Consider the following 25,818-nt stretch of genomic DNA (forward strand, 5'->3'; position numbering starts at 1 on the left):
CAAATAAAAATTGGTACAGCATATCAGATACTGAGAGTGCGAGTCCCAGGAGCAGCTTAATACCCCATTTACAATGCAAAGAAAAATAGATATATTGACACAATCGCAGATAAAATGTATGACAAGCAGCGTTTTTCCCTCTTAATTAAAAATCTCTGTACAGATAAATAGGCAGGAAACATTACAGCGCAATAATGAGCAATAGATAGTGTTTTAAACATCATTAGATACACAGTAGTGCCCCCAGTTCAAGAAAGGATGGTGAAAAACACATTGGACACCAGAAAATATATGAACTTACCTGATTATAGCATCCTGTGTTCTGTTCTCCTACTGGGCGCGCTGGGCGAGGAGTGATCAGCAGCTGTCAGCTCACACAGGCAGTCGGGATTAGGGACAGTGGGCAGTGGTCGAAGTGGGGGTATAGAAAATATACGTGAATGGAGTATGAAGGCTTGATTTTTTTTTTTAACACTTGTCCCCTCTGTGCATTCCCATTTTTCATTACTACTTGTGTTTTAGGATGGCTGCATCCCTGACATTCCCATTGTTAAGATGTTTCTCCCTTTACACTTTCTTTTAGCTATGCCCCTGCACCATCTTATCCTTTGTCCCTCTCACCCCTCTTCCTGCACCCCCTTCCCACTGGCTCTGTCATCCCTCTTCCTGCACTCCCTTTCCCTCTGGCTTTGTCATCCCTCTTCCTGCACCCCCTTTCCCCCTGGCTCTGTCACCCCTCTTCCTGCACCCCTTTTCCCCCTGGCTCTCACCCCTCTTCCTGCACCCCTTTTCCCCCTGGCTCTGTCATCCCTCTTCCAGCACCCCTTTTCCCCCTGGCTCTGTCACCCCTCTTCCTTCACCCCCTTTCCCCCTGGCTCTGTCACTCCTCTTCCTGCACCCCCTTTCCCCCTGGCTCTGTCACCCCTCTTCTAGCACCCCCTTTTCCCCCTGGCTCTGTCACTCCTCTTCCAGCACCCCTTTTCCCCCTGGCTCTGTCACCCCTCTTCCAGCACCCCTTTTCCTCCTGGCTCTGTCACCCCTCTTCCAGCACCCCTTTTCCCCCTGGCTCTGTCACTCCTCTTCCAGCACCTTTTTTCCCCCTGGCTCTCTGTCCTCTTCCTGCACTCCCTTCCTCCCTGGCTCTGTCACACTCCTGACAACTCCTCCCCGCCAAAATCGCGGCACCCCCCGCGAGCCCCCCTGCGCGAAAATCGTGGCACCCCCAGCGTGAACCCCTCCCCCATTCAGAAAAAAAAAAATCTGCAAACTGTGTCCACATTTCATGGCACAGTGCAGAGGAAATGAGGAGCCCTGATCTATTGCACAACGGAGATGGCTGGTTCCTGGGGAGGAGCCAGCCATCAGAAAGACAGGGGAAGTGTCGGGCCGGCCCATCTAGCCATCGGCCCTTCTGGCATTTGCCAGAAGTGCCAGATGGCCAGTCCTGCTCTCACCTGTGTTAACGAGAGAATCACTGACCTGATGTCAGCTGGTCCTTTTGTGGCAGGGCTGAAATGCAGTGGAAATGTTGTTTTTGGAATAAAGTTCATTGTCATGGCAAAAAGGGACTTTGAAATTAATTGCAATTCATCTGATCACTCCATGATATTCTGGAGTATATGCAAATTGCCATCATAAAAACTGAGGCAGCAGACTTTGTGAAAAATAATATTTGTGTCATTCTCAAAACTTTTGGCCATGACTGTACATTATAATAAAATATTACATTTATCACCCCCCCAGACACATCAGGCCACCCCCCTAGACACATCATGCTACCCCCCAGACACATCACATCACATCACCCCACAGCCACATTACATCACATCACGTCACCCCACAGCCATCATGTCACCCTCACGTGCTGCTGACATCAGAGTGGAAACGTCCTGTAGAGTGAACAGGGAAACTCTTTCTAAATTTAGAGCTCCTTGGCTTGCTCTGCAGGCTGTGTGACAGTGTGTGATGTCACACACTCTCCGGGGACTGGGAGCAACTGTCAGCTCCCTCCCTCCACCTTAGCCCCCCTTCCCTGGAAATAAAATTACTTTACTTTGTACCCCCTCTCGGCACCCCTGAGAGTATATAAGATTTATCTTCACTTTCTGTACATGCCTTGTAACGTATGTAGACATAAGTTATTTTGGAAAAAAAAACCTAGAATGGCATACTTGATCTGCTGAATTAAATTGTATAGAGCATTAACATTATTCATATAGTGCCAACATATTAAGCAAAACTTAACATAGAATGCTTAACCATTTAATTCAGTATTTGCCCCAATGGAGCTTACAGTCTAAATTCTCAAAAACACACACACACACACACACACACACAGGTTATTTTCATAATTAATGCAATTAGCATATCAGTAAGTTTTTGGACAGTGGGAAGAAACCCCTGTAAACACAAGAAGAACATACAAATTTAAAACATATTGTGCTCTGGTCAAAATAGAATCAATATCCTGAGTGCTGTGAGGCATCAAACCTAATCATTGTCCAACTGTGCTAACCATTACCCAAGCATTGCCAGCTAGTTGTCAAATATGGTAGAATACTTGCATAAATCTTTATAAAGCAATACAGCACAAGTTTTAAAAATAAATTATTTATAACAATTCGCATAATGATGTGGTCTTTCCTTTCCTATTCTGTGGTTGGACAGTCAAAAAGTACTTGTAGGCCAACTTAACATTCACATAATAAGTAGATTTCATTAATAATAAAATGGTATGTCATCAAGTGGATGGAACAAGGCCTATGATGACACTATTTGCTTTGTCACAACATGGCCCTGTCCACTTTTCAGGCCAGAGAGTGCCCCTATGGGGCTTAGCATGCTCTTGTGGGAGTCCAGAAGTTCTCCACAAAAAGTGTCCTGAAAACTCTGGGAGATTAGACAACTATGTCTCATTTTAGTCAAAAAGAAAACATCTAAAAAAAGTTAATTGTTTGTTAGATGTAATATAATTTCTTAAATTAAACACTGTGGAATCGAAGCAGTCTGCCCATTAATATGAATAATTTGTGTTATGTTACAATTACCAAAATAGGCTAGTATTTATTTTCTCATTTGACTGCAGATTGAACACTATTTAATGCAATATTTTAAATGCACATAATTGTTACCACTGCTGATTTACAGGTCTGGGAGAATGCATCGATTCTGAAATTTGTGGAGGTTAATGTCAATCAAACAGCTGACATTGACATTTTCTTTGTGTCTGGTCTGCATAGTGATGGAAAAAATAATGCCTTTGATGGCCCAGGCCGTGTTCTAGGTCATGCCTTTATGCCACCATTCAGTAAAAGCAAGAGGCCCATAGATGGAGACTTACACCTTGATAATGATGAGAAGTGGACAATTAATGAAAAGAAAGGTAAATTGATTGAATGTCTCAAATATAATTCACATAAGCTTACTTGTGTTTAAAAACTTAAAGAAATATCTGAAACCGTTTCTCATCCCAAATTCCTTATAAATAATAACACTGTAGGCAGCAGACATTTTGTGGATAAGCGAATTTTCAAAACTGTTTCCGGGAATATTTACCACATTCTGGGCTCATTTGGGTGTATTTCTCTGGCTGAATTTTGACTTATGTGTTTTTTCCCCAGTCCATGTCCTCTTTCTCACTCACCTCCTCCTCCTGGCTACTATCATCATCATCATCAACATTTATTTATATAGCGCCAGCAAATTCCGTAGCGCTTGAGCCCCACTCACTCCCCACTATCTGCTCACAATCCTTCTTCAACAATAAAACTTCCAACCCATTTCATACTGCTAACCCCTCCAAACTCATTTTCATTCCTCCTCTTACTCACCTCTCTTTTCCTGTGCACTCCAGAATGCTAGGTCTGTTTGCAGCAAAATGTCTGAAGTTTTCTTATGGGGTCTCTTCTACATCTATTCTCCATGCCATGGTGGTGCAGGCATCATACTGTCTGTCACAGGCACTAGGAGTCTCCACCTAAGTCCTGCCAATAGTTGTTTACTCACCAGAGGCGCGGAGTCTAACGCAGTGGATGGTCTTCTCCAGGAACCCCCGCAAGAGGGTATGGATGTTAGGGGCTTTTGCTTCGCACGTCGCGGCCCTCGGGAGAGTATGGTAGAATCAACTGACGTTCAGGTGCACGGGGATGGGGGCAGCAGAAGAGATAAGCAGGAGATGCTGAGGAAGTCTGCGGACTGCAGGTTATTACCACTGGAATGGTGGAGATGTTCTGCGGACAGATGGTAGGTAACCGGTAGATGCTGAGAGGATCTACGGGCTGCAGGTAAGATAACAGGAGGTGCTGAGAAGATCTGCGGACTGCAGGTTATTACCACTGGAATGGTGGAGATGTTCTGCGGACTGCAGGTTAGGTAACAGGTAGATGCTGAGATGATCTGCGGACTGCAGGTAAAGTAACAGGAGGTGCTGAGATGATCTGCGGACTGCGGGTAAGTAACAGAAGGTGCTGAGATGATCTGCGGACTGCGGGTAGGTAACAGAAGGTGCTAAGATGATCTGCGGACAGCAGGTTATTACCACTGGAATTGTGGAGATGTTCTGCGGACAGCAGGTGAGGTAACAGGTAGATGTTGAGATAATCTGCAGACTGCAGGTAAGGTAACAGGAGGTGAGAGAACCACAGCTACCTTTGCAGAGTGAGGACCAAGAACAGGCACTGGGAGAAGGTAAAGGGTGCCTGAAATAGGGAAAGGCAGTCTGTCGACCAATGAGGAGAGAGAGGAAGTCTATAAAGCTCATTCGGGTCTGCGCATGCTCAGACCCATACCTAATATGACGGCCGGCCGCGGCGCTGCACGGACGCCAGCAGAGAGGTGAGTGAACCGGGTCTCGGTTTAGAAGAACCAGAGACCCGGTGAGTGACAGTACCCCCCCCCCCTTTAAAGGTGGACACAGGACAGTTAGAGCCTGGTTTACCAGGGAGCTTGGTAGAAAACTTCTTTAGGAGAATCGGAGCATTGATGTCGGCAGCGCGGATCCAGGAGTGCTCCTCCGGACCGAATCCCTTCCAATGGACCAAATACCAGATGCCACCCCTAGAGAATTTAGAATCGAGAATATGGGTGATCTCGAAGCTCTCTTCTTCCTGGAGTTGAATGGGTGGAGATATCGAGGAAGGAGCAGAGAACCGATTAATGATGAGAGGCTTGAGCAGAGAAACAGGGAAGGAGTTGGAAATACGAAAATTCTTAGGAAGCTGTAATTTGAAACAGACTGGATTAAGGATTCGCAGAATTTTGTAGGGACCAATAAATTGTGGTGCAAATTTCATACATGGAACTTTCAGACGAATATTCCTGGTGGATAACCACACTCGATCCCCATCCTTGATAGCGGGTACGGCCCGCCTCTTCTTGTCGGCAAAAAAATTATATTTGGAGAATGCTCTCTTGAGGGAGGCCCGGACTTGAGACCAAATGGATGAGAAATTCCAGCGTAAGGAATTGACTGCAGGAACCTGGGTGGGAGGAAGGAAGGGAAATTCTGGGAGAGGAGGATGGAGACCATACACAACAGAGAATGGAGTAGCGGATGAGGATTCGTGATACGTATTGTTGTGGGCAAACTCAGCCCAAGGGAGTAGATCTGCCCAGTTATCCTGGTTGGCAGAAGGAAAAATCCTTAAGCAGGTCTCAAGGCCCTGGTTGACCCTCTCGGTTTGGACATTAGACTGAGGATGGTAGGAAGAGGACAATGCCCAGGATCTTGCATAAGGAACGCCAAAACCTGGGCAAGAACTGTACTCCCCTGTCCGAGACGATCTCTGAAGGACATCAGTGAAGTAGGAAAACTTCTTTAATGAAATTATCTGCCAATGTGGGGGAGGAAGGCAGGCCCACCAGGGGAAATAAATGGGCTATTTTGGAAAACCTGTCCATGATTACCCAAATGGTGTTAAATCTTCTGCTGGGTGGATGATCCGTAATAAAGTCCATGCTAGTGTGAGTCCATGGCTTGAGAGGAGTAGGCAGAGGTAGAAGAAGGCCAGCCGGAGCTTGATGGGAGGATTTGAATTGGGCGCAAATATCACAGGCAGAGACATAATCCTTGACTTTGTTTCGGATGGTAGGCCACCAATAACTCAGAGATCTCTAGGGTTTTCCGGATTCCAGCATGACCAGTAAAGTGGGAAGAGTGGTGCCAAAAGAGGATTTTTTCCCGAAGCAGAGGGGGCACAAAGGTTTTGCCCGGAGGTGGAATAGTGGAGGTAGAGGCGGATAAAAGGACACATTTGGGATCAAGAACTGGATGCTCCTGTGAGTCTTCTAAATCCGAGATGGGAGTGAAGGCCCAAGATAGCGCATCTGCTTTCATGTTCTTAGAGGCAGGTTTGAAAGTGATAATGAGGTCAAAGTGAGAGAAAAATAGTGACCATCTGGCTTGCCTGGGGTTCATACATTGAGCACAATGCAAGTAGATTAAATTTTTGTCATCAGTGAATATAGTGATTGGATGGCGGGCACCCTCCAGCAGGTATCTCCATTCCTCCAAGGCCACTTTTATAGCCAACAACTCCTTGTCACTGATTGTATAATTCTTCTCCGCTGGCAGTAGGCTCAGAGAATAGAAGGCACAGGGGTGGAGTTTATTCCGTACAGATTTTTGAGACAGAATGGCTCCTATACCGATGTTGGAGGCGTCAACCTCAAGAAAGAAATGAAGAGCAATGTTGGGTTGTTGCAGAATAGGAGCAGTAGAGAATGCTTTTTTGAGAAACTGGAAAGCCTGAAGGGCGTCAGGAGGACATTGCTTGCTGTTGGAACCTTTGCGTGTAAGGGAGACTATGGGCGCAACAATGGAGGAGAACCCTTGGATGAAATGCTGATAGTAATTGGCGAAGTCCAAAATGCGCTGGATAGCTTTGAGGCACATGGTCAAGGGCCAATGCAGGACTGCCCTTACTTTCTCAGGATCCATTTTGAGGCCCACACCGGGTTGTAGGCATCACAGAGGTCCAGTTTGGTGAAAATCCGGGCACCCCTGATGCGATCAAAGAGCTCTGTAATTGAGGGAATGGGGTAGCGGTTTTTAATAGTTATGGCGTTAAGGCCTCAGTAATAAATACATCTTATACAGTATCTTATCAAATACATCAGCGAAGAGAGTGTACTGGGAAGGAAGGCCGGATGGAGGAGAGTTCTGAGATGAGCTAGCCAATTTAACTGGAAGGACCCGGGAGAGACATCTGTGATGACAGGCAGACCCCATGAAATGACTTGAGGCGAACTCCAATCTGTTTGTGGTGAGTGGAGTTGGAGCCAGTGAAGGCCCAAAACGAGAGGACTAGTGGCAGAGGGAAGAACCAAAAGGGAGATTTGTTCTCGATGTAATGCCCCTATTTGGAGAGAGAGGGGAGTGGTGCGTTCAGTGATGACTTCGTTGGGAATTCGCGAACCATCAATGGCCGTGATGACGATGACCCCCTCCAAGGGAACGACAGGTAGAGACCACCGGACAACTAGAGAGTGAGAAATAAAGTTACCGGCAGCCCCGGAATCCAAGAGTGCCCAAGATGTAATTGAACTGGCAGGAGTGGAGATGGTAACAGGGAAGGAGCAAGTTTTAGAGCCCAATCAGATTAGAGAGGGTTCTAAAGACCTCAGCCTGACCTCTCTGGAGCAGGTTAGGGTCTTGCGTTTCCCGACCTCCTGGGACAAGAATTAAGCATATGGCCAGGCAGAGCCAGATTTAGACCTCATGGGGCCCTAGGCAAGATACTGATTTGGGGCCCCCTCCCTGAAAAAATCCATAGCACTATAGTTTTCAGCATAACGTATACCCCTATTCAGGGGCTGACTGGCAGACTTTAGCCCAGGGGGACAAGCACATAGCACTGGCCCATTTTTAAAGTTTGGTCTCACCACCGGCCCTGGGAGGGCCCTCTAGGGACCACTGGGCCCTAGGCAATTGCCTAGTGGTAAATCTGGCCTGTGGCCAGGGTCCGCACAATAGATGCACAATTTAGTCTTCAAGCGACGTTCTCGCTCCTCAGGCGTTAGTCTCGAACGGCCCAACTCCATGGGTTCTGCCGGCGGAGAGTGGCGCTGAAAGCGGGGTGCCAACTGGACTGGTGAGCGTAGAGAAAACTCCTTCTCAGAGGTCCTCTCCCAAAACCTCAGGTCCACACGGTTACACAAAGAAATTAATGCGTCCAGAGTGGAGGGTAATTCTTGCGAGGCCAGCATGTCTTTGATTTTATCCGAAAGACCTTGCCAGAAGGCAGCCACTAGTGTCTCATTATTCCACTGGAGTTCTGAAGATAAAGTGCAAAATTGGATCACATACTTCGCAACAAAACGAGACCCCTGTCATAATTAGAGGATGCTGGTTCATCGAATATTCTCCGGAAGGTGGCTATGAAGGCAGCGCTATCATTTAAAAGTGGGTTGTCCCTTTCCCAAAGAGGAGAGGCCCATGTCAGAGCCTGTCCTGAGAGTAGCGAGATAATATATGCTACCTTGGAACAATGGGTAGGAAAAGTCATGGCCTGTTCTTACTGTAACGGGCACTAGGAGTCTCGACCCAAGTCCTGCCAATAGCTGTTTACTCACCAGAGGCACAGAGTCTAATGCAGCGGCTGGTCTTCACCAGGAACTCCCGCAAGAGGGTATGGGTTTAGCGGCATCCTCTACACAGGTCGCGGCCCTCGGGAGAGTATGGCAGAATCAACGGACGTTCGGCTAAACGGGGATATGGTCTGCGGGCAGCAGGAGAGATAAGGAGGAGATGCTGAGGAAGTCTGCGTACTGCAGGTTATTACCACTGGAATGGTGGAGATGTTCTGCGGACAGCTGGTAGGTAACAGGTAGATGCTGAGAGGATCTGCGGGCTTCCAGTAAGGTAACAGAAGGTGCTGAGAAGATCTGCAGACTGCAGGTTATTACCATTGGAATGGTGAAGATGTTCTGCGGACTACAGGTAAGGTAACAGGAGGTGCTGAGATGCTCTGCGGACTGCAGGTAAGGTAACAGAAAATGTTGAGAAGGACTGTGGACTGCAGGTAAGGTAACCAGGAGGTGAGAGAACCACAGCTACCTTTGCAGAGTAAGGGCCAAGAACAGGCACTGGGAGAAGGTAGAGGGTGCCTTAAATAGGGAGAAGCAGTCTGCGGGCCAATGAGGAGAGAGAGGAAGTCTATAAAGCTCATTCGGGTCTGCACATGCGCAGACCCATACCTAAGATGGCGGCTGGCCGTGGCGCTGCAGAGAGGTGAGTGAACCCGGTCTCGGTTTAGAAGAACCAGAGACCTGGTGAGTGACACTGTCCTAGTTGCAAATTCAGCCTTATACCTACCCCCTGCTCCCTCCCTTTCCTTCTCGTCCTTTGCAGTTCATACCATATATCTCTTTTCTCTACTCTACTCCACCGCTGCATCAATGTCATCTATCACCCCCAGGTCCTGTCTCCCAGTTCCTTGACAACTTTTCCACCTGGCTCTCACACTTCATTTCCACTGACCTACCCTTTCTTATTCTAGGAGATTTCAGTATCCCAATTGACAACCTTACTGGCACTGCAGCCTCAAAACATCTTATGAGCACCTCCTCTTATGGTCTCTCCCAGTGGACTTCATCTCCCACACCTTGTGTCCTTGTGTTTGCCTATCTTTGTGACATCTCCAGCTTCTTCTCTCACTGCTCATGATTTTGCCACCTTCTTTAACAAGAAAACTGATGCTGTGACTGGATCACTGATAAATAACTTTTGGCATAAATTTATTTAAAGGAAATAGCGCAGGGAGCTTATTTATATAATTGCACATGCACTTATTTTTGATATTGTGTATATTGTGAGATAGGAAATTGTTATCTCTGAGACCAGGGTACAAAATTTGTTTTTTCTGTTTTAATCTTGCAAAAGCAAATGCCTTATTTCTGATGTATATCTGATACAATAAGTCTTTGTTTTGAAAGCCTTTTGCATATCTTGGTGCAAGGAAATGCTTTGTTGTTCCTGTCTTTGGGAATGCGTATCCTGCTACTGTCTAAAGAAAGGATTCATGTTGATTGGATGTTCTGATATGTGAGGCCTTTTGAAGGCAGGAAGGGTTAATTAAGACCTTGCTACTAGGTTTCCTGTGTCTAAAGACAAGATGCAAGACAACACTGAATTTGTAAGATATCACAGATAAGTATAAATATTGTTAGCTTTGCAATGCATGTAAATCTGTGTTTTGGTAAGCAGGTTACATCCTGATTCTAAAAATAGCCTGTGTCCAAATCTGAATAAAATGCAAACTCTAATCCGTTCTCCGGCTGATTCTAAGGTTGGACCCAGCTCTCCAGTACCACCGCTCTGCCTGCTACCCATGCAGCCCTGGTCAGTGTAATACACTCTTAAAACATACTAGTAGGTTAATTGGCTGCTATCAAAATTGACCCTAGTCTCTCTCTCTCTTTGTCTCTGTCTGTCTGTCTGTGTGTGTGTGTTATGGAATTCAGACAGTAAGCTCCAATGGGGCAGGGACTGATGTGAATGAGTTCTCTGTACAGCGCTGCGGAATCAGTGGCGCTATATAAATTGATGATGATGATGATCCAAAGCAGCAGTTTCTTCTTTATTTATAACTTTAACGCCTTTTACGAGGGTCTCCTCACTTCTTTAGGAACGATGGTGTGTAATGAGTACTGCCAAACATATAACACTACATATCCGCTTTAATTGGACAATCAAATAACATTTAAAAGTTATAATTGCTGAAACTTGCTTATAAAACCTAAAACATCATTAAACTGGTACAAAGGGAAGAAACATGGTTCATAGGTATAGAATACATCGCCTTTTACACACACACATATATATATATATATATATATATATATATATATATATATATCTCCCTTCTGTGCCACTGAAAAACTGCGTAAAAGGCTATATGAAAATAATGAAAATATCATTATATAAGAATGCCATCGAGATTTTGGAAAATGCAGGTTCAGGATATGACACTAGAGATCATGTCTATACCAAATGCATAGATGTTGCAAAAATGTTGAATGATCAAATATGTATAGGTTAAATGTATTTGTCTACAGATAGATAAAATAAAACTCTTAACTAACTTGTGCTCCATTTGTTTCAGATGGTTCCTATCTGAGATCTGATTTTCACATTCTTTTTCACAGGTTGTAATCTTCTAGTAAATACTCACAATTAGTGTTTTCAGTATGAATAAGAATAGGAGCTGTAATTAATTAACTTATTTAAGAGTTTCTAAAGCATCACAGCTCTTCTATAGTTAAATTAAACAAAGCTCTAAATTAACTTGTACTCCCTTGGTGTGAAATCATTCCTACATAAGTTCTGCTTCTCAACTTACATGCACAATTTTATGACAAATGTTGACAGTTAGGGCCTGATTCATCAATGCACGTATCTGCCGATTTTGAGCATATCGTGCACAAAATCACTCTGCGCATGCCCAGACCTGGACCATATGCTAGTAAACTCCGCTATGTCCACTCCGTCTGCAAGCGCAAGGGACACTTATTGCAGCCTACAATTCCGGGGAGTGAACAAGGCGGGGAAGGGGCGTTTTGCCATAGTCAATTTATAGTAATGGCATGCCAAACTCAAGTGCACACACTTACGTCCAAATCTATCTCTGAGCATCGCAAAGTTACTTGTTTTTCTGCCAAATCTCTTGCTCCAGCTACAGGGCTAGTCTAATTCCTGACTACTATGGATGGCAGTCTCGTATGCATGCTCTAACATGTGTTTGCAAACAGGAGCAACTGTAAAAATGTATTTTATGGTCGTTACACATTAAAAACATTCAAATAAATGTATTTCATGGGGCATTTTTTTTGTTACTGTTTTATCATTAATGCCCATATTATTAACTGGTGACATTAATTCTATGTATTTTTGATTGTGCATTCTTTTGCAAATGTATATTCCACATAGACATTGGACGTATCTTGCAATGTCTTGTGTAGGTCTGCTCTGCTCTATTACACGCACGTATCTTCATATACGGTCCTTGTTGAATTCAGGAGTGCGCAGAGCCCAGGGGCGGATTGGGAACTTAAAATGGCCCTGGAAAAAATTATTGAAGTGGCCTCATGTCGGCGGGACCAAAATAACTGTAGGTGGGGCCAACACAAAAGTAAGCGGGATTTAGAACTACAGGAATTTGGTTGTAGTAACATTTAGGAAAACCTAGATGTGATGACTTTACACACAGTGGGTCATATCTAAAGCCATGCAGGACAAATGTATAGTATACTATAGGCAGCCCCCTCTTAGTATAGTATAGTATAGTATAGGTAGCCCCCCAATAGTATAGTATAGGTAGCCCCCCATAGTATAGGTAACCCACCTTAGTATAGTATAGGTAGCTCCCCTTAGTATAGTATAGGCAGCCCCCCTTAGTATAGTATAGGCAGCCACCCCTTAGTATAGTATAGGCAGCCCCCCTTAGTATAGCATAGTATAGGTAGTCCCCCTTAGTATAGTATAGGACCCCCCCCTTAGTATAGTATAGTATACTAAGCCCCCCTCACTTACCTTCAGTTGCTCTGAGCAGCGTCTCTTCTCACATCAGGCAGACAGGAAGTGAAGTCAGACTTCCTGTCTGCCGAACAGCACCGTGGGAGCCTAGCAATTGGCTGCCTGTTGCTGCCCACTGAACACCAATATTTTAGATTGCTTTCCTGTACGTGCCTCCCCCCGCCGCATCCAAACGCGCCCCCGGGGAAAATCTGAGGTGGCCTCCAGGTGGCCTCGTTAGGCCATCGGCCTACCGGGAAACTTCCCTGTAAGGTCTATGGTCAATCCGCCCCTGGCAGAGCCGCTTTACGTGCATTTTGAAGCAAATGCACGTGGTGCTCATTATGCGTGCCTTTATGAATCGGGCCCTTAATGTTTTCAGTAACAATAGAAATAGGAGTTGTAATTAGTCATTCAAGTGTTTTTAAAACATCACAGGTCATCAATAGTTAAATTAAAAAAAGCTCTTTTCTATCTTGTGCTCCATTTGCATACAGTTCATTCTAATCTGGGCTCTGCTTCTCATATTTCATTCACAGTTTTAAGTCTCTTAGCCAATAAACACAATTAACATTTTAAGTAAGAATAGTAACAGTAAATGTAGTTAATTAAATCCTCTGAGTGTTTCTGAAGGATCACAGCTCCTCTATAGTTAAATTAAGCAAACCACTTGATTACCTTGTGCTTCATTTTTAAAATCAATTTTCATTAAGATCATACTTGCCAACTCTCCTGGAATGTCTTGGAGACTCCCGAAATCCGGGTACGTCTCCCGAACTCCTGGGAGAGCAGGCAAGTACCCCGCATACTGGCATTTACTTGCCAAAATTATGTGATTCGCGGTGAATCGCGTAATTTTGGCCCCACCCCCAGCGCCAAAATGACGTTTACGTCGCAGGGGTGATGATGCGATTGACCATGCCCCGCCCACTCCCGCCCACTGCCTGGGATCTCCCGGAATTCACTTTTCAAAGATTGGCAAGTATGATTAAGATACTTCATGGCAGCAATTACAATGGGTTAGTCCAGTGGTTAAAGTAGAAATTTAAAATTGTGATATGAAAATGTAAGTAAATGGAGTTTGATAGTTTTAAAATATAAACTGTAGGAGAAGTGGCGGTATGCCATACCACCATATTCCCACTTCAATCACTGGGTTAGTCCCTTCTAGCTTTAGGTAGAGACCGATAATTAGAAACACCTGCACTATATAGTGTGGGTGCTTCTCTTCCCCTGTGTCTTTGGTCAACTTCCCAAGCTATTCTTGAAATATATAAGCATGAACATATAAAAGAAACATGGGTTGAAAATCTGAGCTGCCATGGAGTATCTTGAGGAAAATGAGTCATTGGTAGTATACTTTGCCTCTTTACTCTTCCATCCTCCATGGCAGCAATTACAATGGCAATAAGACTGACAAGGGAATCATTTATTAATTAGCCATGTAGAGATTATGTCTCCCAAACTGTGCATCAACAGATGATATCGCATCCAGAATATAATATCAGGTGATGGTATGAATAGATGACCATGCGGTTGCTTTGCAGAAATCCACTGTTAAGACCTGAGTCCTACATGCCCAAGAGGTTGCCACTGCTCTTGATGAGTGAGCCTTCTAGATTTCAGGAACCATACATCTATTTCTCTTGTATACAATAAAATAACTTCTCTGATTCATCTTGAGATGGTCTGTTTGGATTGGGCATATCCTTTCCTAGGTCCTGTCAGGATCACAAAGAGTTGTTCTGTGCTCCTAAAGCCCTCTGTTCTAAATAAGTATACAGCAATTTCTCCTATTAAATCTATTGTATGCACATTTCTCTGTTTATAATCAGCAGGTTGCAAACAAAAAGATGGCAATATAATTTATTGATTAATATGGAAAGTGGACACCACTTTAGGAAAGAAAGCTGGATTAATCCTTAATATTATGTTATCTATGAAAAAACACTCAGTATTTAACTTATGTGCAAAACAGAATACTAATTTGCACCCCTTGCATTGTACCATGGTTTTGTCCAGGAGACTGACGTAATAAGTTTCTCAAGTTAAGATCCTTAATGAATCAGGCCCAAAATGAGTAACTTAGCACCTTGGCAAAACCATGTTGCATTGGAGGGGGAGGCAAATTTAAAATGTGATGGCAAATTTATAGTTGGGGTAAGGTATGTTCTAGATCAAGTTAAAATTTCAGTGTACAAATAAAGTTATCAAGTATGTGTGTGGTACATTAAAAAACAGCCAATATTAATGTGCAAAATAATAAACTAATTTGCACCCCTTGCATTGTAACATGGTTTTGTCCATGAGAAAACTTACTATTTTTTTGCCTTACTTTCCTAAATGAATCACACCCACTGAGTGCCACCTGTGCCGTTAGAGTTAAGAGGGTGAGACCTTTGCTAGAGTCATCCTGTAGAAAATCAAGAACATGTACAATAGTAGCTGAAGCTGGATTCAGTTTAGCCTCACACCACATGATGCATTTCTTCCAAACTTGATAACACACTGCAAAATAATTATTATTCTTGCCTGTAGATGTGTGAGCAGTGGTCAATCAAGCTGCAGCCTCTCTTAATTGTGGAAGAAGAATTCGGCCTTGGTGTAGGAGGTCTGGCTGAAGAGGTTGCTTCAGATGCATCTCCCAAGCTATTGCAAAAGATGGCCGTTGTGCCCAGAATTTAAGAATTGCTTTTTTTTTTTTTGGAGTGCGAGCAATGAAAGGAAATTAGAGAATATAACCTAGTTGAAAGGTCAATGGGATTGCCAGAACATCTATCCCTTCTGCTCATCTGCCCTTGTGATGAGAGATGTGTCCTGATTTATCCCCATTATTTCTACATGAAAGTGGCCAAACTTTCTTGTTAACAACTAGAAAATTTCCTGGTACCCACTTACCTGGATGAAATTGTATTCATCCTATATGAAATTGAACTTCTTTCTTCCTTTTTCCCTGTTAGAGAGGATGAAATGCTGTCTAGACTGCTCGCATTTCCAGAACACTTGAGTGTAATTTCCCTTCTTTCTGTGACCATGCGCCCTGTGTTACTTTTGACAGGAGATGAGCCCCATACTGTGGTACTGGAGTCTGTCATAAATATTATTCAGTCTGGTTCTGACAAAGACACACCCAGTTACCTTTATGTTCGATTCTGACATCAGTTAAGACTCCCTGGTGGTCCTTGCTAATCCAATGGCATTATCCATAGAGTCAACAATCCAACTAAGTAAGCTGAACTGGAGATTTTACATATGCCACCTATCCCAAGGGAGAATTCATATTGTGGAGGAAAGCATTCCTAGAAGATGAAGGCCACGTCACATTGTAATTTGATATTTTACTTGTAATTGGCAATCTAATGACTGGATCTTGATGCATCTCTCCTATAGTAAAGATTTGTTTAACACAGTGTCTATTTGGACTCCCAGGAATTATATATGATTTGATGACATGAGATGACTTTTTGCTTCGTATATAATCCAGTTGTGTTCTGACAGAAAAGTCATTAGTCTCTAGGAATGTACCACCATAAAGTTAAATATATGCTACCACTGCATTGTTTTTAAAATATTGTACCAGTGATACCAGAAGTAGGGACAACAAATTTAAGCCTAGAATTGCAGCATAGACTATACCATTGTATTGATAGCATATTGGTAACATACAATAACACCATTATCCATAAACTCAGTAGAATATTAATACATTATTAGCATTGATGTGACAATATTGAACAATTTAAAACACCACATTACCATCAAGATAGGGATATACACTAATTCAGGTCATGACTTGAGCGATGGATACAAGTTACTCACTATTTGGGATCCTACCGTACACAATTGCTAGTGGAGGTTGAGCAAGGTCATGTGACCTGATCATCCCTCTTTAAGCCTGAATGTTTAAAAGAGTTGTTTGGATGCAGTGGTATTACCTTGTCTGGTGTATTGTCTGCCAGGCTGTAAAGCTTCTTACATCTTTAAAGTGATGTTTTTCAGCAAATATTGAGGCTCATCCCATAGCCTGAGTCCTCTGGTCACTGAAGCCATAGCTATCCCTTATTTCAATGTAGTACCAGTGGAAACATGTTGTTTTAAAACAACTTTTCATCTTCCTATCTATATGATATCTTAGAGGACCACCATATTCTAATTGAATAGTGGTTTTAATAGTGTTTTGGACTGCTTAACTGACTATTTCTGTATCCACTTTTGTAAATGAACTCCATTTCTGTGCCTTTACATCACTGTAGGGATATATGCATGCTAGTCTTAAACTGAGACTTTGCAACTTAATCACATTTTTTATGAATTAAATCCTTTACTAAATGGTGCATGGGAAAAACTGTATTTCTTTTACTACATTTCTCAGAGGGACTTCTGAACTGCATTGTGGGTTGATGCTTCATTTACCCCCATAGATTTATATATGTGTCTGAGTAGAATATCCACATTAAATATTTCTGTCTTTTTCTGTAGTTTATTTGCTCTTCTCCCTCTGCATAACCTATAAATTATCTTTAGTCGCAAATGATTTAGTCATCCAGGCTATCAACTTCTTCTCAGGGGGCTTGGGATTGATTCCCCATGGCTGGGACACTTAAACAGAAGATAGTGTGTTGTCACAGTCTCCACAGACCCTGTGCTGCTGGGTTTTACTTTCTTTCTTCACCTCCACAGACTCTACAAGAGCACTGGTATTGGGAAAGTAATACTAAAGAGCTAAATAACTACAATCCAGAAAAAATAAGCACCCTTAACCTAGGGGCTAACCTAGGGTGTTCTTTGGCTGTTTGTTGTTTGAATCTGGCTCCATCTTGCTGGCAATGCTCCTGTGTTCCATTTATGGTACCAGAGGTGCATTAATAGAATAGAGAGGGGTGCAATAGTGGTTTCAACGTCCTGCTACTTGATCCTCTATATTGGCATTCTTTAACGCTGGATGCAGTGCACACGCATGCGCACAGCATCTGTGTCAGCATGCATACCATTTTCAAATTTTTTATTTCCAAATACTTATTCCTTGCACTGCATTTGCTACTAAAGTTAGCAAGTAGCAGTCCTTGGGTAACCAGACCTCCTCCTTGGCTTGCACCATCAGTAGTGCATCGCCGGGAGAATTCAAGCCGCTAACTCCATGCACAGTAAAAAAATATCCAACTGCTACTTGTCTTCTATAACTAGCTGCACTATATATTACGTGGGGGCATTTCCAGTGTCGGACTGGGGCATGAAGGGCCCACCGGGGGAATTCAGTGATAGGGGCCCACTATATTGGGGTGTGGCCAACTTTAGGAGTGGGTGTGGCCAGTAAAGGGGGTGTGGTCAGGCTATGGAGGACAACTTATAGCACTATTTTAAATGTGCACCTTTTGCATTAGACCCTGCCCATTCTACTGGTAGGGAACTACATGGGACCCATTAATAAAACACTTGTGGTTTGGAAGAAACTCCAGTACCAGCTCCTGTCGTCTCCTAATGCACCAAGACAGTTACTTATGATAAGTGCATCATTTGGTTACCTCCAACCCTCGCCTCATATGTTGTTATTGCCCATCATGTATTGAGCTTATTAAAAGCCATTACAAGGGCTACACAAACCAAATAATAACATCATCAATTAGAAGACATAAACTGCACAATTAATTTTTTAGTACAATGGTTACCAACCTGTTGTTGCTGTGACATGTCCTGGAATAAAAGTCAATTCATAAAAAAACAAGTGATTGTAATTCTCAACTAATCTCAGTGAAATCCATCTAATTTCATTTTAAATACGGTTGATATATGCCTATAATACTTTCACTATATCACCCCTAAATTCTAAACAGGACAACCATCAAAAAGAATGCACAATAGGCAAAAGGAAAAATATATAAATATAATTATGTTCTCCTATGCATGTGCCTTTCTACACTAACATACAATATAGACCAACATATTATACAACCCTGAATGATTATATTTTCAACTGGATGCAATTGGAATACTAGACTACATGAAAAGCACCCTTCATTTGCCAGATCTTGTATACACAGTCTGATTATTAAAATGACTCTTTGTTATAATTATTTTTTAAGGACTCTTACAGAATATGCCACTCGTCAAAGACCATACACACAGCATCAGTGCTACTACGGTTGCGTACTTCACCAATGAATGCTTGTTGAGAAGGGAAATTTTAAAAAACAAAAAAATGAACAGAATACAGCCCATCCAAAGCCTGTCACATTTATTCCATATATGCTGGTATGCTGCCAGTGTTGTATGAAAGAGAATATAAATATCAAAGGACGGGCGCAAATGGGGGAAGGGTAAAGAAACACAAGGATTGGGTCAATGAATAAGTCAAGGGGAAAACGGTCCCAAAGTCATTAAAGGATGTTGGTCTTCTAGTTCCACCTATACCGATGTCCCAGATGGTAAACTTACATCAATGTGACCTTTTCTATTCCATACAGTATTTGAATAATGTGTCCTCTTGCTTCAAAAAGCACCACCACGATGTACTTTTACTCCCCTCTAAACCTGTTTCTTCTCCTCACCAGAGTGCACATATGGGAGACCAGGGAGAGAACAGAGAAAGATCTCATGGTGTTTTACGTTCTCTATTTATTAAGTTAAAACATGGGGTTAAAAACACTCACATTTTGTATGTTAAAAAGGTATCTTTCAGTCCATATGTTTCCTCGATCAAACGGCAGTATCCAGCTTCTGTATCCAAGCCACGATCAAACTGGCTGGGCTTCAGATAACCCGGGGAAACTCTGCAGCGTCAGAGGGGGCGTGGTCTATTGCGTCCAGTGTTGCATGAACCTATGATGACCAAACTGACCTTGGATCAGTATGTTGATATCAGGACGTCCTCCTCCCCTGCTCAAACTGCTGAAAAACACACTACCGCGCCTGGGCTCTCTGCATCTGCGCGGTAGTGTGGTTACAGGAGATGTGACCGCCGCCGCCATCTAAACAAAGTTCAACATCAAGCTCCGCCCTAACAACGGAGGGGGCGGAGCTTCAACCCCGCTGGGCCTACCGGTGGATTGACCGGCTGTCCGGCGGGCCAGTCCGAGGCTGGGCATTTCTAATTTCCTGTCCCTGCCGAGCTAGATGGGGCTAACCAATTGTAATGTCTACCATGGAGGATGGAACAAGAAATGACATTTCACATTGCACACTGTTGCAAATATGTTGGGTAAAATGGGAAGATGTGTACTAAGGGAATAGGGTAGCAAGTTAAGGCAAAATAACAACACTGTGTAAACAGTAGATCATTTGGGAAGAAAAGTTCTGAATAAGAGATCAACTTGCTCTCAATATAATAACTAGGATAGTACTTAAATATGCCAACAGCATGCATTAGTAATTCAATGTGATAAATAAGTTATAAAGTAATTGATTGTTGTAGTGTTAGTGCAGTATGACTCACACATACACAATGTTACATTTTTTTAATCTAAACAAACCATCTATAATTTGTCCCTCACTAGAGCCCCAGTGGTTCCTCCATGCAGCAGAATTTCTCAAGGAATCATGGTTCATCTTACCACTCCAACCTCTGTGATGTTGCAGAGCGGTATGTAATGTGCAGTCCACTAAGACATCCTCCCACTCACAACCATCTCTGCATCCATTTTGAAGTGGTGAATAATAAATGCCACGGTTATCTGAGAGTGCAGATTCAAGTCTATTATGTGACACAATACCAAAGAGCAATAGGCACTGATATAAATAAAGAGTAATTGAAGCTGGAATGTGGGAGCTATTTAAGGTCAAAAGGCTCCTTTCCTGAGTGCTAGTTCCATATTAGCTATCTTGGGCTGGACCAGCCGGCCATCATATGGCCGTATAGTTCACCCTAGAGCAGAAAAACGTGAATACCAGACTGAACTGTGCAGCCAGATCTTTTCTGAACCAGGCTGTAATTTGTGGTGTTGTAGATCGCAGGGTGGGCCTAGCTCAAAGTAATTAATATGGAAGAAGGTCCCCCTCGGCATAGCCAATCCCTTGTTGAGGTTCTGGTCACTATGATTGGTAAATCTGCATTAATATCGATTGTATATTGAAAATGTAGGAACAAACACATGGTATAATCAAATTCAGTAAACTTGTCACCATTAAAATTGCAGTGTTCAAAAGGTCTGAAAATGTGAACTAATATGAAGAGGCAAACACAAGTCTCCAAATGAATGACGCAATTAAAAAGACCCCCTTCAAATGCTCAGAGATGGTACAGAGGTCTCACAGTAAATTCATGGATCTTAGAGTGCTCAGCAAGGTCACATGAAATGTTAAGTTAACATTTTAAACTTAGGATGCAACTATATTCAGATAATATATTCAACAAGCATTAAGTTTGAGCAATTTCTTTTCACAGTCACCACCTAGAGGCTACCATAGCATAGTAACGTATAATCATGTTAAAGAATAACAATGTTTCTGTATTATTAATTTTTAATTGCTCTGTTTGCTTGCACACTGTAAACACAGGAGTACTGAGCAGTCAGGTTTCATCGACTCCACTGTTGTATTTTTTTGCAGTTTTGCACTGCACCAGGAGCAAAAAAATGTGAATAACTTGCAATGCCTATGGACTGTCTGTAACCATTGTATAGTCAAATTCGGGGAGAAGCAGGCAGCTGCTAACTGGTATTTTCTGATATGGTGCAAAAAAAAGATACCATTCAGTTTGCAAATAATGAATAGAAGCATGCAATTTATTTTATTAGAGATAATGAATATAATTGTTTTAAAACATGTTACAGTGTCTGCGGAAAGTTGTTAGTCACCAGCTATTACTTTGTTTATAAACAGCCTTTTAATTATATACAAAAAACTGCAAAACCCCTTCTTAAGATGTTGGTTTGTACATTTTAAAATAATGTAAGTTTTGGTCTTTGATAATGTTGAACATTTTTTTTTAAATTTGAAAACTGCTAATGTTTCAGGAGTGAACCTTCTGCAGGCTGCTGCACATGAGCTTGGACATTCCTTGGGTCTAGATCACTCCACCATTCCTGGAGCTCTCATGGCCCCAACTTACAAAGGCTATAAGCCATTATTCCAGCTTCACCAAGACGATATTGAAGCCATTCAAGTTCTGTATGGAAAACCTTCAGCAAAAAGTAGCACAAGCTCAGCTACCCTTCCATCCGAAGGTAGTTCCAATCCTGTTACACCTGGTGCTGGTAAGAAGGACACTTCTACTACTAAAGGAACAGAAGACAAGAAGGACCCTAAAAAGCAGTCTGTAGTCAAGTTGTGTGGTGAAGAACCAGTTGACACTTTCGTATCTACCAAGGATGGTTCGATTTACTTATTCAAAGGTAAATGCGGTTCACATGGACTAGATGGATTTATCTTAAGACTAACAACCTTACATTTATGAGGACAATCTACAACATAACATTTTTGTACACATGCATGTGGGAAACCTAAAAAAGGTTTATATACTTCGGGAACCTTCTCAAAATCTGTTTTGTTGATCCAGAAAGCAAAAAGTACTCTTATTCAGCTCGCAGTTCAAGTATGTTCTAGGTGCTCCTAAGCTGTTTACTGTCCATTAGTCTGTACAGAAAGTAGCACCTCAATACTAATCTGCCTTTTACAGGAAAATGTATTCTATTTAAGATTCTTTCTTTCCCTTGGTCAACAATTAATATTTTTTTAATTTAACAATCCTCTTGATTTACCATTGTAATCCTGCAGGGTGAATATTCTACACACAAAAATTGGCTGGCTCCAACATATAATTTTGGTTAGTGGTCAATGGGGAAATTTAGAAATGGTGGTATAGAATTTGGAAGTGGCGGTATGAAAATTGTAATGGGAATGTTAGTGAATGAAGTGGCGGTATGGCATACCCCTATCTAAAACCCCACTTTGACCACTGACTTTGGTGATAAACATATGTCCTTTTCATTGCAACAGAAGCATCTCAGGTGTTGAACAAATAAATATAAAGAAATAATAATAAACTTGAGTCATATTAACAGATATAGCTATAGGACAAACTAAAAAGGAAGTAAATATCATTGAGAACTTGTGTCTGTATAACCATAACAACAGCATGTTTATTTTGTAGGTGAATATTTCTGGGACCTTAGTCATGGAAAACTGCCAATGACACCAAAAAAGAAATATCCACATCTGATTTCTGCAAAGTGGAAAGACCTTCCAGCATCCATTGATGCAGCAGTGAGAATGCAAAATCCATCCGCAGACCAAGATGGGAAAATCTTCTTTTTTAAGGTATTTCATTTAAGTCACAGGGGCCTATTTACTAACAAGTGGCCATGACCATGATTCTTTATTGCAGGGAATGAAAATCTGTTGACACAATTTACTAATAAAGTCTCGATGAGGCAGCTGAGTGATACTGTGTCACGGGCACTAGGAGTCTTTACCCAGGGATCACCAGATGGTAGGCTTACCAGAGCAATGTAGATGGTAATAGGGTACTCTGGTAGCTGGGTGATCACGGAACATGAAATGATGACCGATGAGATGCTCAGGAAAGTCTATGACTAGCAACACTGGTAATACTGAGGTAATGATACACAAGGAACTGTATGGACAAGGACACGTGAAGGTAGTCAGTGGTCTGCGATAGCAAGTTGTACCACTGCTATAGTGAGGAGGAATGTCCAACAGAAACAAGGAGGTGATGAGAGTCAGCGGTCTGCGGGTAGCAAGTTGTACCGCTGTCTGAGTGAAGGAATGGAATCCAAGTGGAGGTATCCAGGTAGTCAGTGGTCTGCGGTAGCAAGTTGTACCACTGCTATGTGAGAGGATAATGGAACAGGTGATACCGGAAACAGGGATCAGTGGTCTGACATCAGCAAGTTGTACCACTGCATATATATGTGAGGAGGTGCACGGGGGAAGACTGCAACACAGGATATACACAGGCACCTTATACACGATCCACAGTAATATGCACAATATAGGTATATATATATGTAAATGACTGATCAGGTCTGCAATCTAGAAAGTCTCTTGAAGTAGTCCAGCACAATGATAACACAGTCAATGATGGCAATAGACTCAGCGGATAGCAGACTCCAGAGAGAACCAAACACAGTCCAGCAAGATATGCAATACACAGCACAGTCAATGAGAAGTATGCATACCGTGGTTCAGCAGTAGCAGTCAGATGGGATTGCAGCGGTACCTGAGCGGCTGGAGGCCGACTGGATAGGAAGTCCCTGGATAGGAGAAGCAGCGGTCTAGCAGGTGCAGCGCACAGGTGAGTAGACCGACAGGGACACGAATCCACAGGAGTCAGCAACACGTGGAACTGGACTCATAGGAAACCCAGGAGAATGGAGATGATCCAGCAGAGGGTAGTAGAAGAGATACAAATCCAATGCTGACAGGAGGGTAGAGGCCAGTGGAACACGTGAAGGCGTGGAGAGTGGATCAGCAGGAGATGGACGATAGCGCTGACCACAGCGGCAGGACTCAGCGGCACACGGAGGTAACCAGTAGCAACCACAGGAACCAACAGCGATGGGAAACAGGAGTGCAGCGCAGGGCAGGAGTTGTAGATCACGAAGTGTAGCAGATGGTAATGAAAAGCGGCAGTCTCGAGGAAGACACAGCAAAGATGAGATGAGAGTGTAGTGCACGGAGGCAGCGGATAGTAATCAGCTGGCAGTCACGATGTAGAACACAGGCGAGTTGCAAGCAGGAGACTGTAGTGCACAGAGGCAGCGGATAGAAATCAGCAAACAGACTTGATGAGAAGCAGGTGAGTGAGGTAAAAGCTGGAGTGCACGGAGGCAGCGGGTAGCAATGAGTAAACAGTCACATAGATGTAAAATAACGTTGAAGTGGTGTAGAAGACTGTAGTGCACGGAGGCAGCGGATAGGAATCAGCAAACAGTCATGATGACACAGTTGATGGTAGAAGTGGTATGGAACCACAATAGTAGAAGTGGTTTGGAAACCACAGGAATCAGCAGCGCTGAATACACGAGTAATACAGGAACACCTTCAGAGACTCATGAGGAATGAGACTCCAAGATCAGGCAACGTGGTAGTGACCACAGGTGCTTAATATAGGGAGGTTGCCTGATCTGCCAATTAAGTTAAAGGGGTATACACTGAAGTATAGAAAAGGGCTGCGCATGCGCAGACCCTCAGGATGGTGGACGGCCACGGTTCCTAAATGTCCGGGAAGAGGCACTCACGGTCCGGTGAGTGACAGTACCCCCCCTTTTAAAGGTGGGCACAGAACGCCTGGAACCGGGCTTGTCCGGATTTTTGGAGTAAAACTTCTTCAAAAGGGCAGGAGCATTAAGATCTTCAGCTTTGATCCAAGAGCGCTCCTCAGGACCAAAGCCCTTCCAATGAACGAGGAAGTGGAGGACTCCTCGCGAAATTTTTGCATCTAGTACCTCGGTAATCTCAAAATCCTCCTCCTGATGGACTTGAACTGGCTGCGGAGCTGAGGGAGGAGTTGAAAAACGGTTGATAATAAGAGGTTTGAGCAAAGATACATGGAAGGCATTAGAAATCCGAAGACTCTTAGGAAGAAGGAGTTTCACACATACTGGATTGATAACTTGAATGATCCTATATGGACCAATAAAACGAGGGGCGAATTTCATGGATGGAACCTTCAAACGAATATTTTTTGTGGATAACCAGACACGATCTCCAATTTTTAGTGGTGGAATAGCCCGCCTCTTCTTATCTGCGAAAGATTTATATTTGATAGATGTCTTCTTTAAACAGGTTTTGACCTGAGACCAGATATTTTTAAAGGTCTGACAAGCAGTTTCCACTGCAGGGACTTGGGTGGGCGGGAGGGCAGGAAATTCCGGAAAAGACGGATGGTGACCGTGAACCACCAACACTTGACTTTTTGAAGATGACTCCTGAGATCCATCTTCAACGTCCGATGACGTCACGAACGCCCGATGAGGAGGAAGGCGTTCAGACTGAACCTTATCACACAGATCCGTAGATGAAGGATCCTGTGGAGGAGGACCTGGTGGAATAGACGAATGCTGTCTTTTGAATGAAACCATTTGAGAGAGACAACGATGATGACATTCAGCTCCCCAAGATGTAACTTGAGAAGTGCGCCAGTCAATCTGGGGAGAATGACATTGAAGCCATGGAAGGCCTAAGACAATCGGACTTGTCGTAACAGGAAGAATTAAAAACGAAATCTCTTCATGGTGTAGCCCACCAATCTGAAGCGTTACTGGAGACGTACTCTGGGTGATGAGACCATTGATGAGACGTGATCCATCCATAGCAGTCACAGTAATCGGTGTTTTCAAAGTAATCACTGG

General features: G+C 43.2%; 1 protein-coding gene across 1 annotated transcript in view; it reads left to right on the forward strand.

Annotated features, from left to right (window-relative positions):
• The window catches only part of LOC142108276 (matrix metalloproteinase-18-like), an 83,962-nt gene that overhangs the window by 48,880 nt on the left and 9,264 nt on the right, over window positions 1-25,818 (forward strand). The window contains exons 6-8 of the mRNA XM_075191915.1: window positions 3,148-3,382; window positions 21,460-21,837; window positions 22,596-22,762. Of these exons, the coding sequence (XP_075048016.1) occupies window positions 3,148-3,382; window positions 21,460-21,837; window positions 22,596-22,762 (780 nt within the window). The remainder of the gene's footprint in view (window positions 1-3,147; window positions 3,383-21,459; window positions 21,838-22,595; window positions 22,763-25,818) is intronic.

The sequence above is a fragment of the Mixophyes fleayi genome, chromosome 12 (assembly GCF_038048845.1).
Source record: "Mixophyes fleayi isolate aMixFle1 chromosome 12, aMixFle1.hap1, whole genome shotgun sequence".
Taxonomy (NCBI): domain Eukaryota; kingdom Metazoa; phylum Chordata; class Amphibia; order Anura; family Limnodynastidae; genus Mixophyes; species Mixophyes fleayi.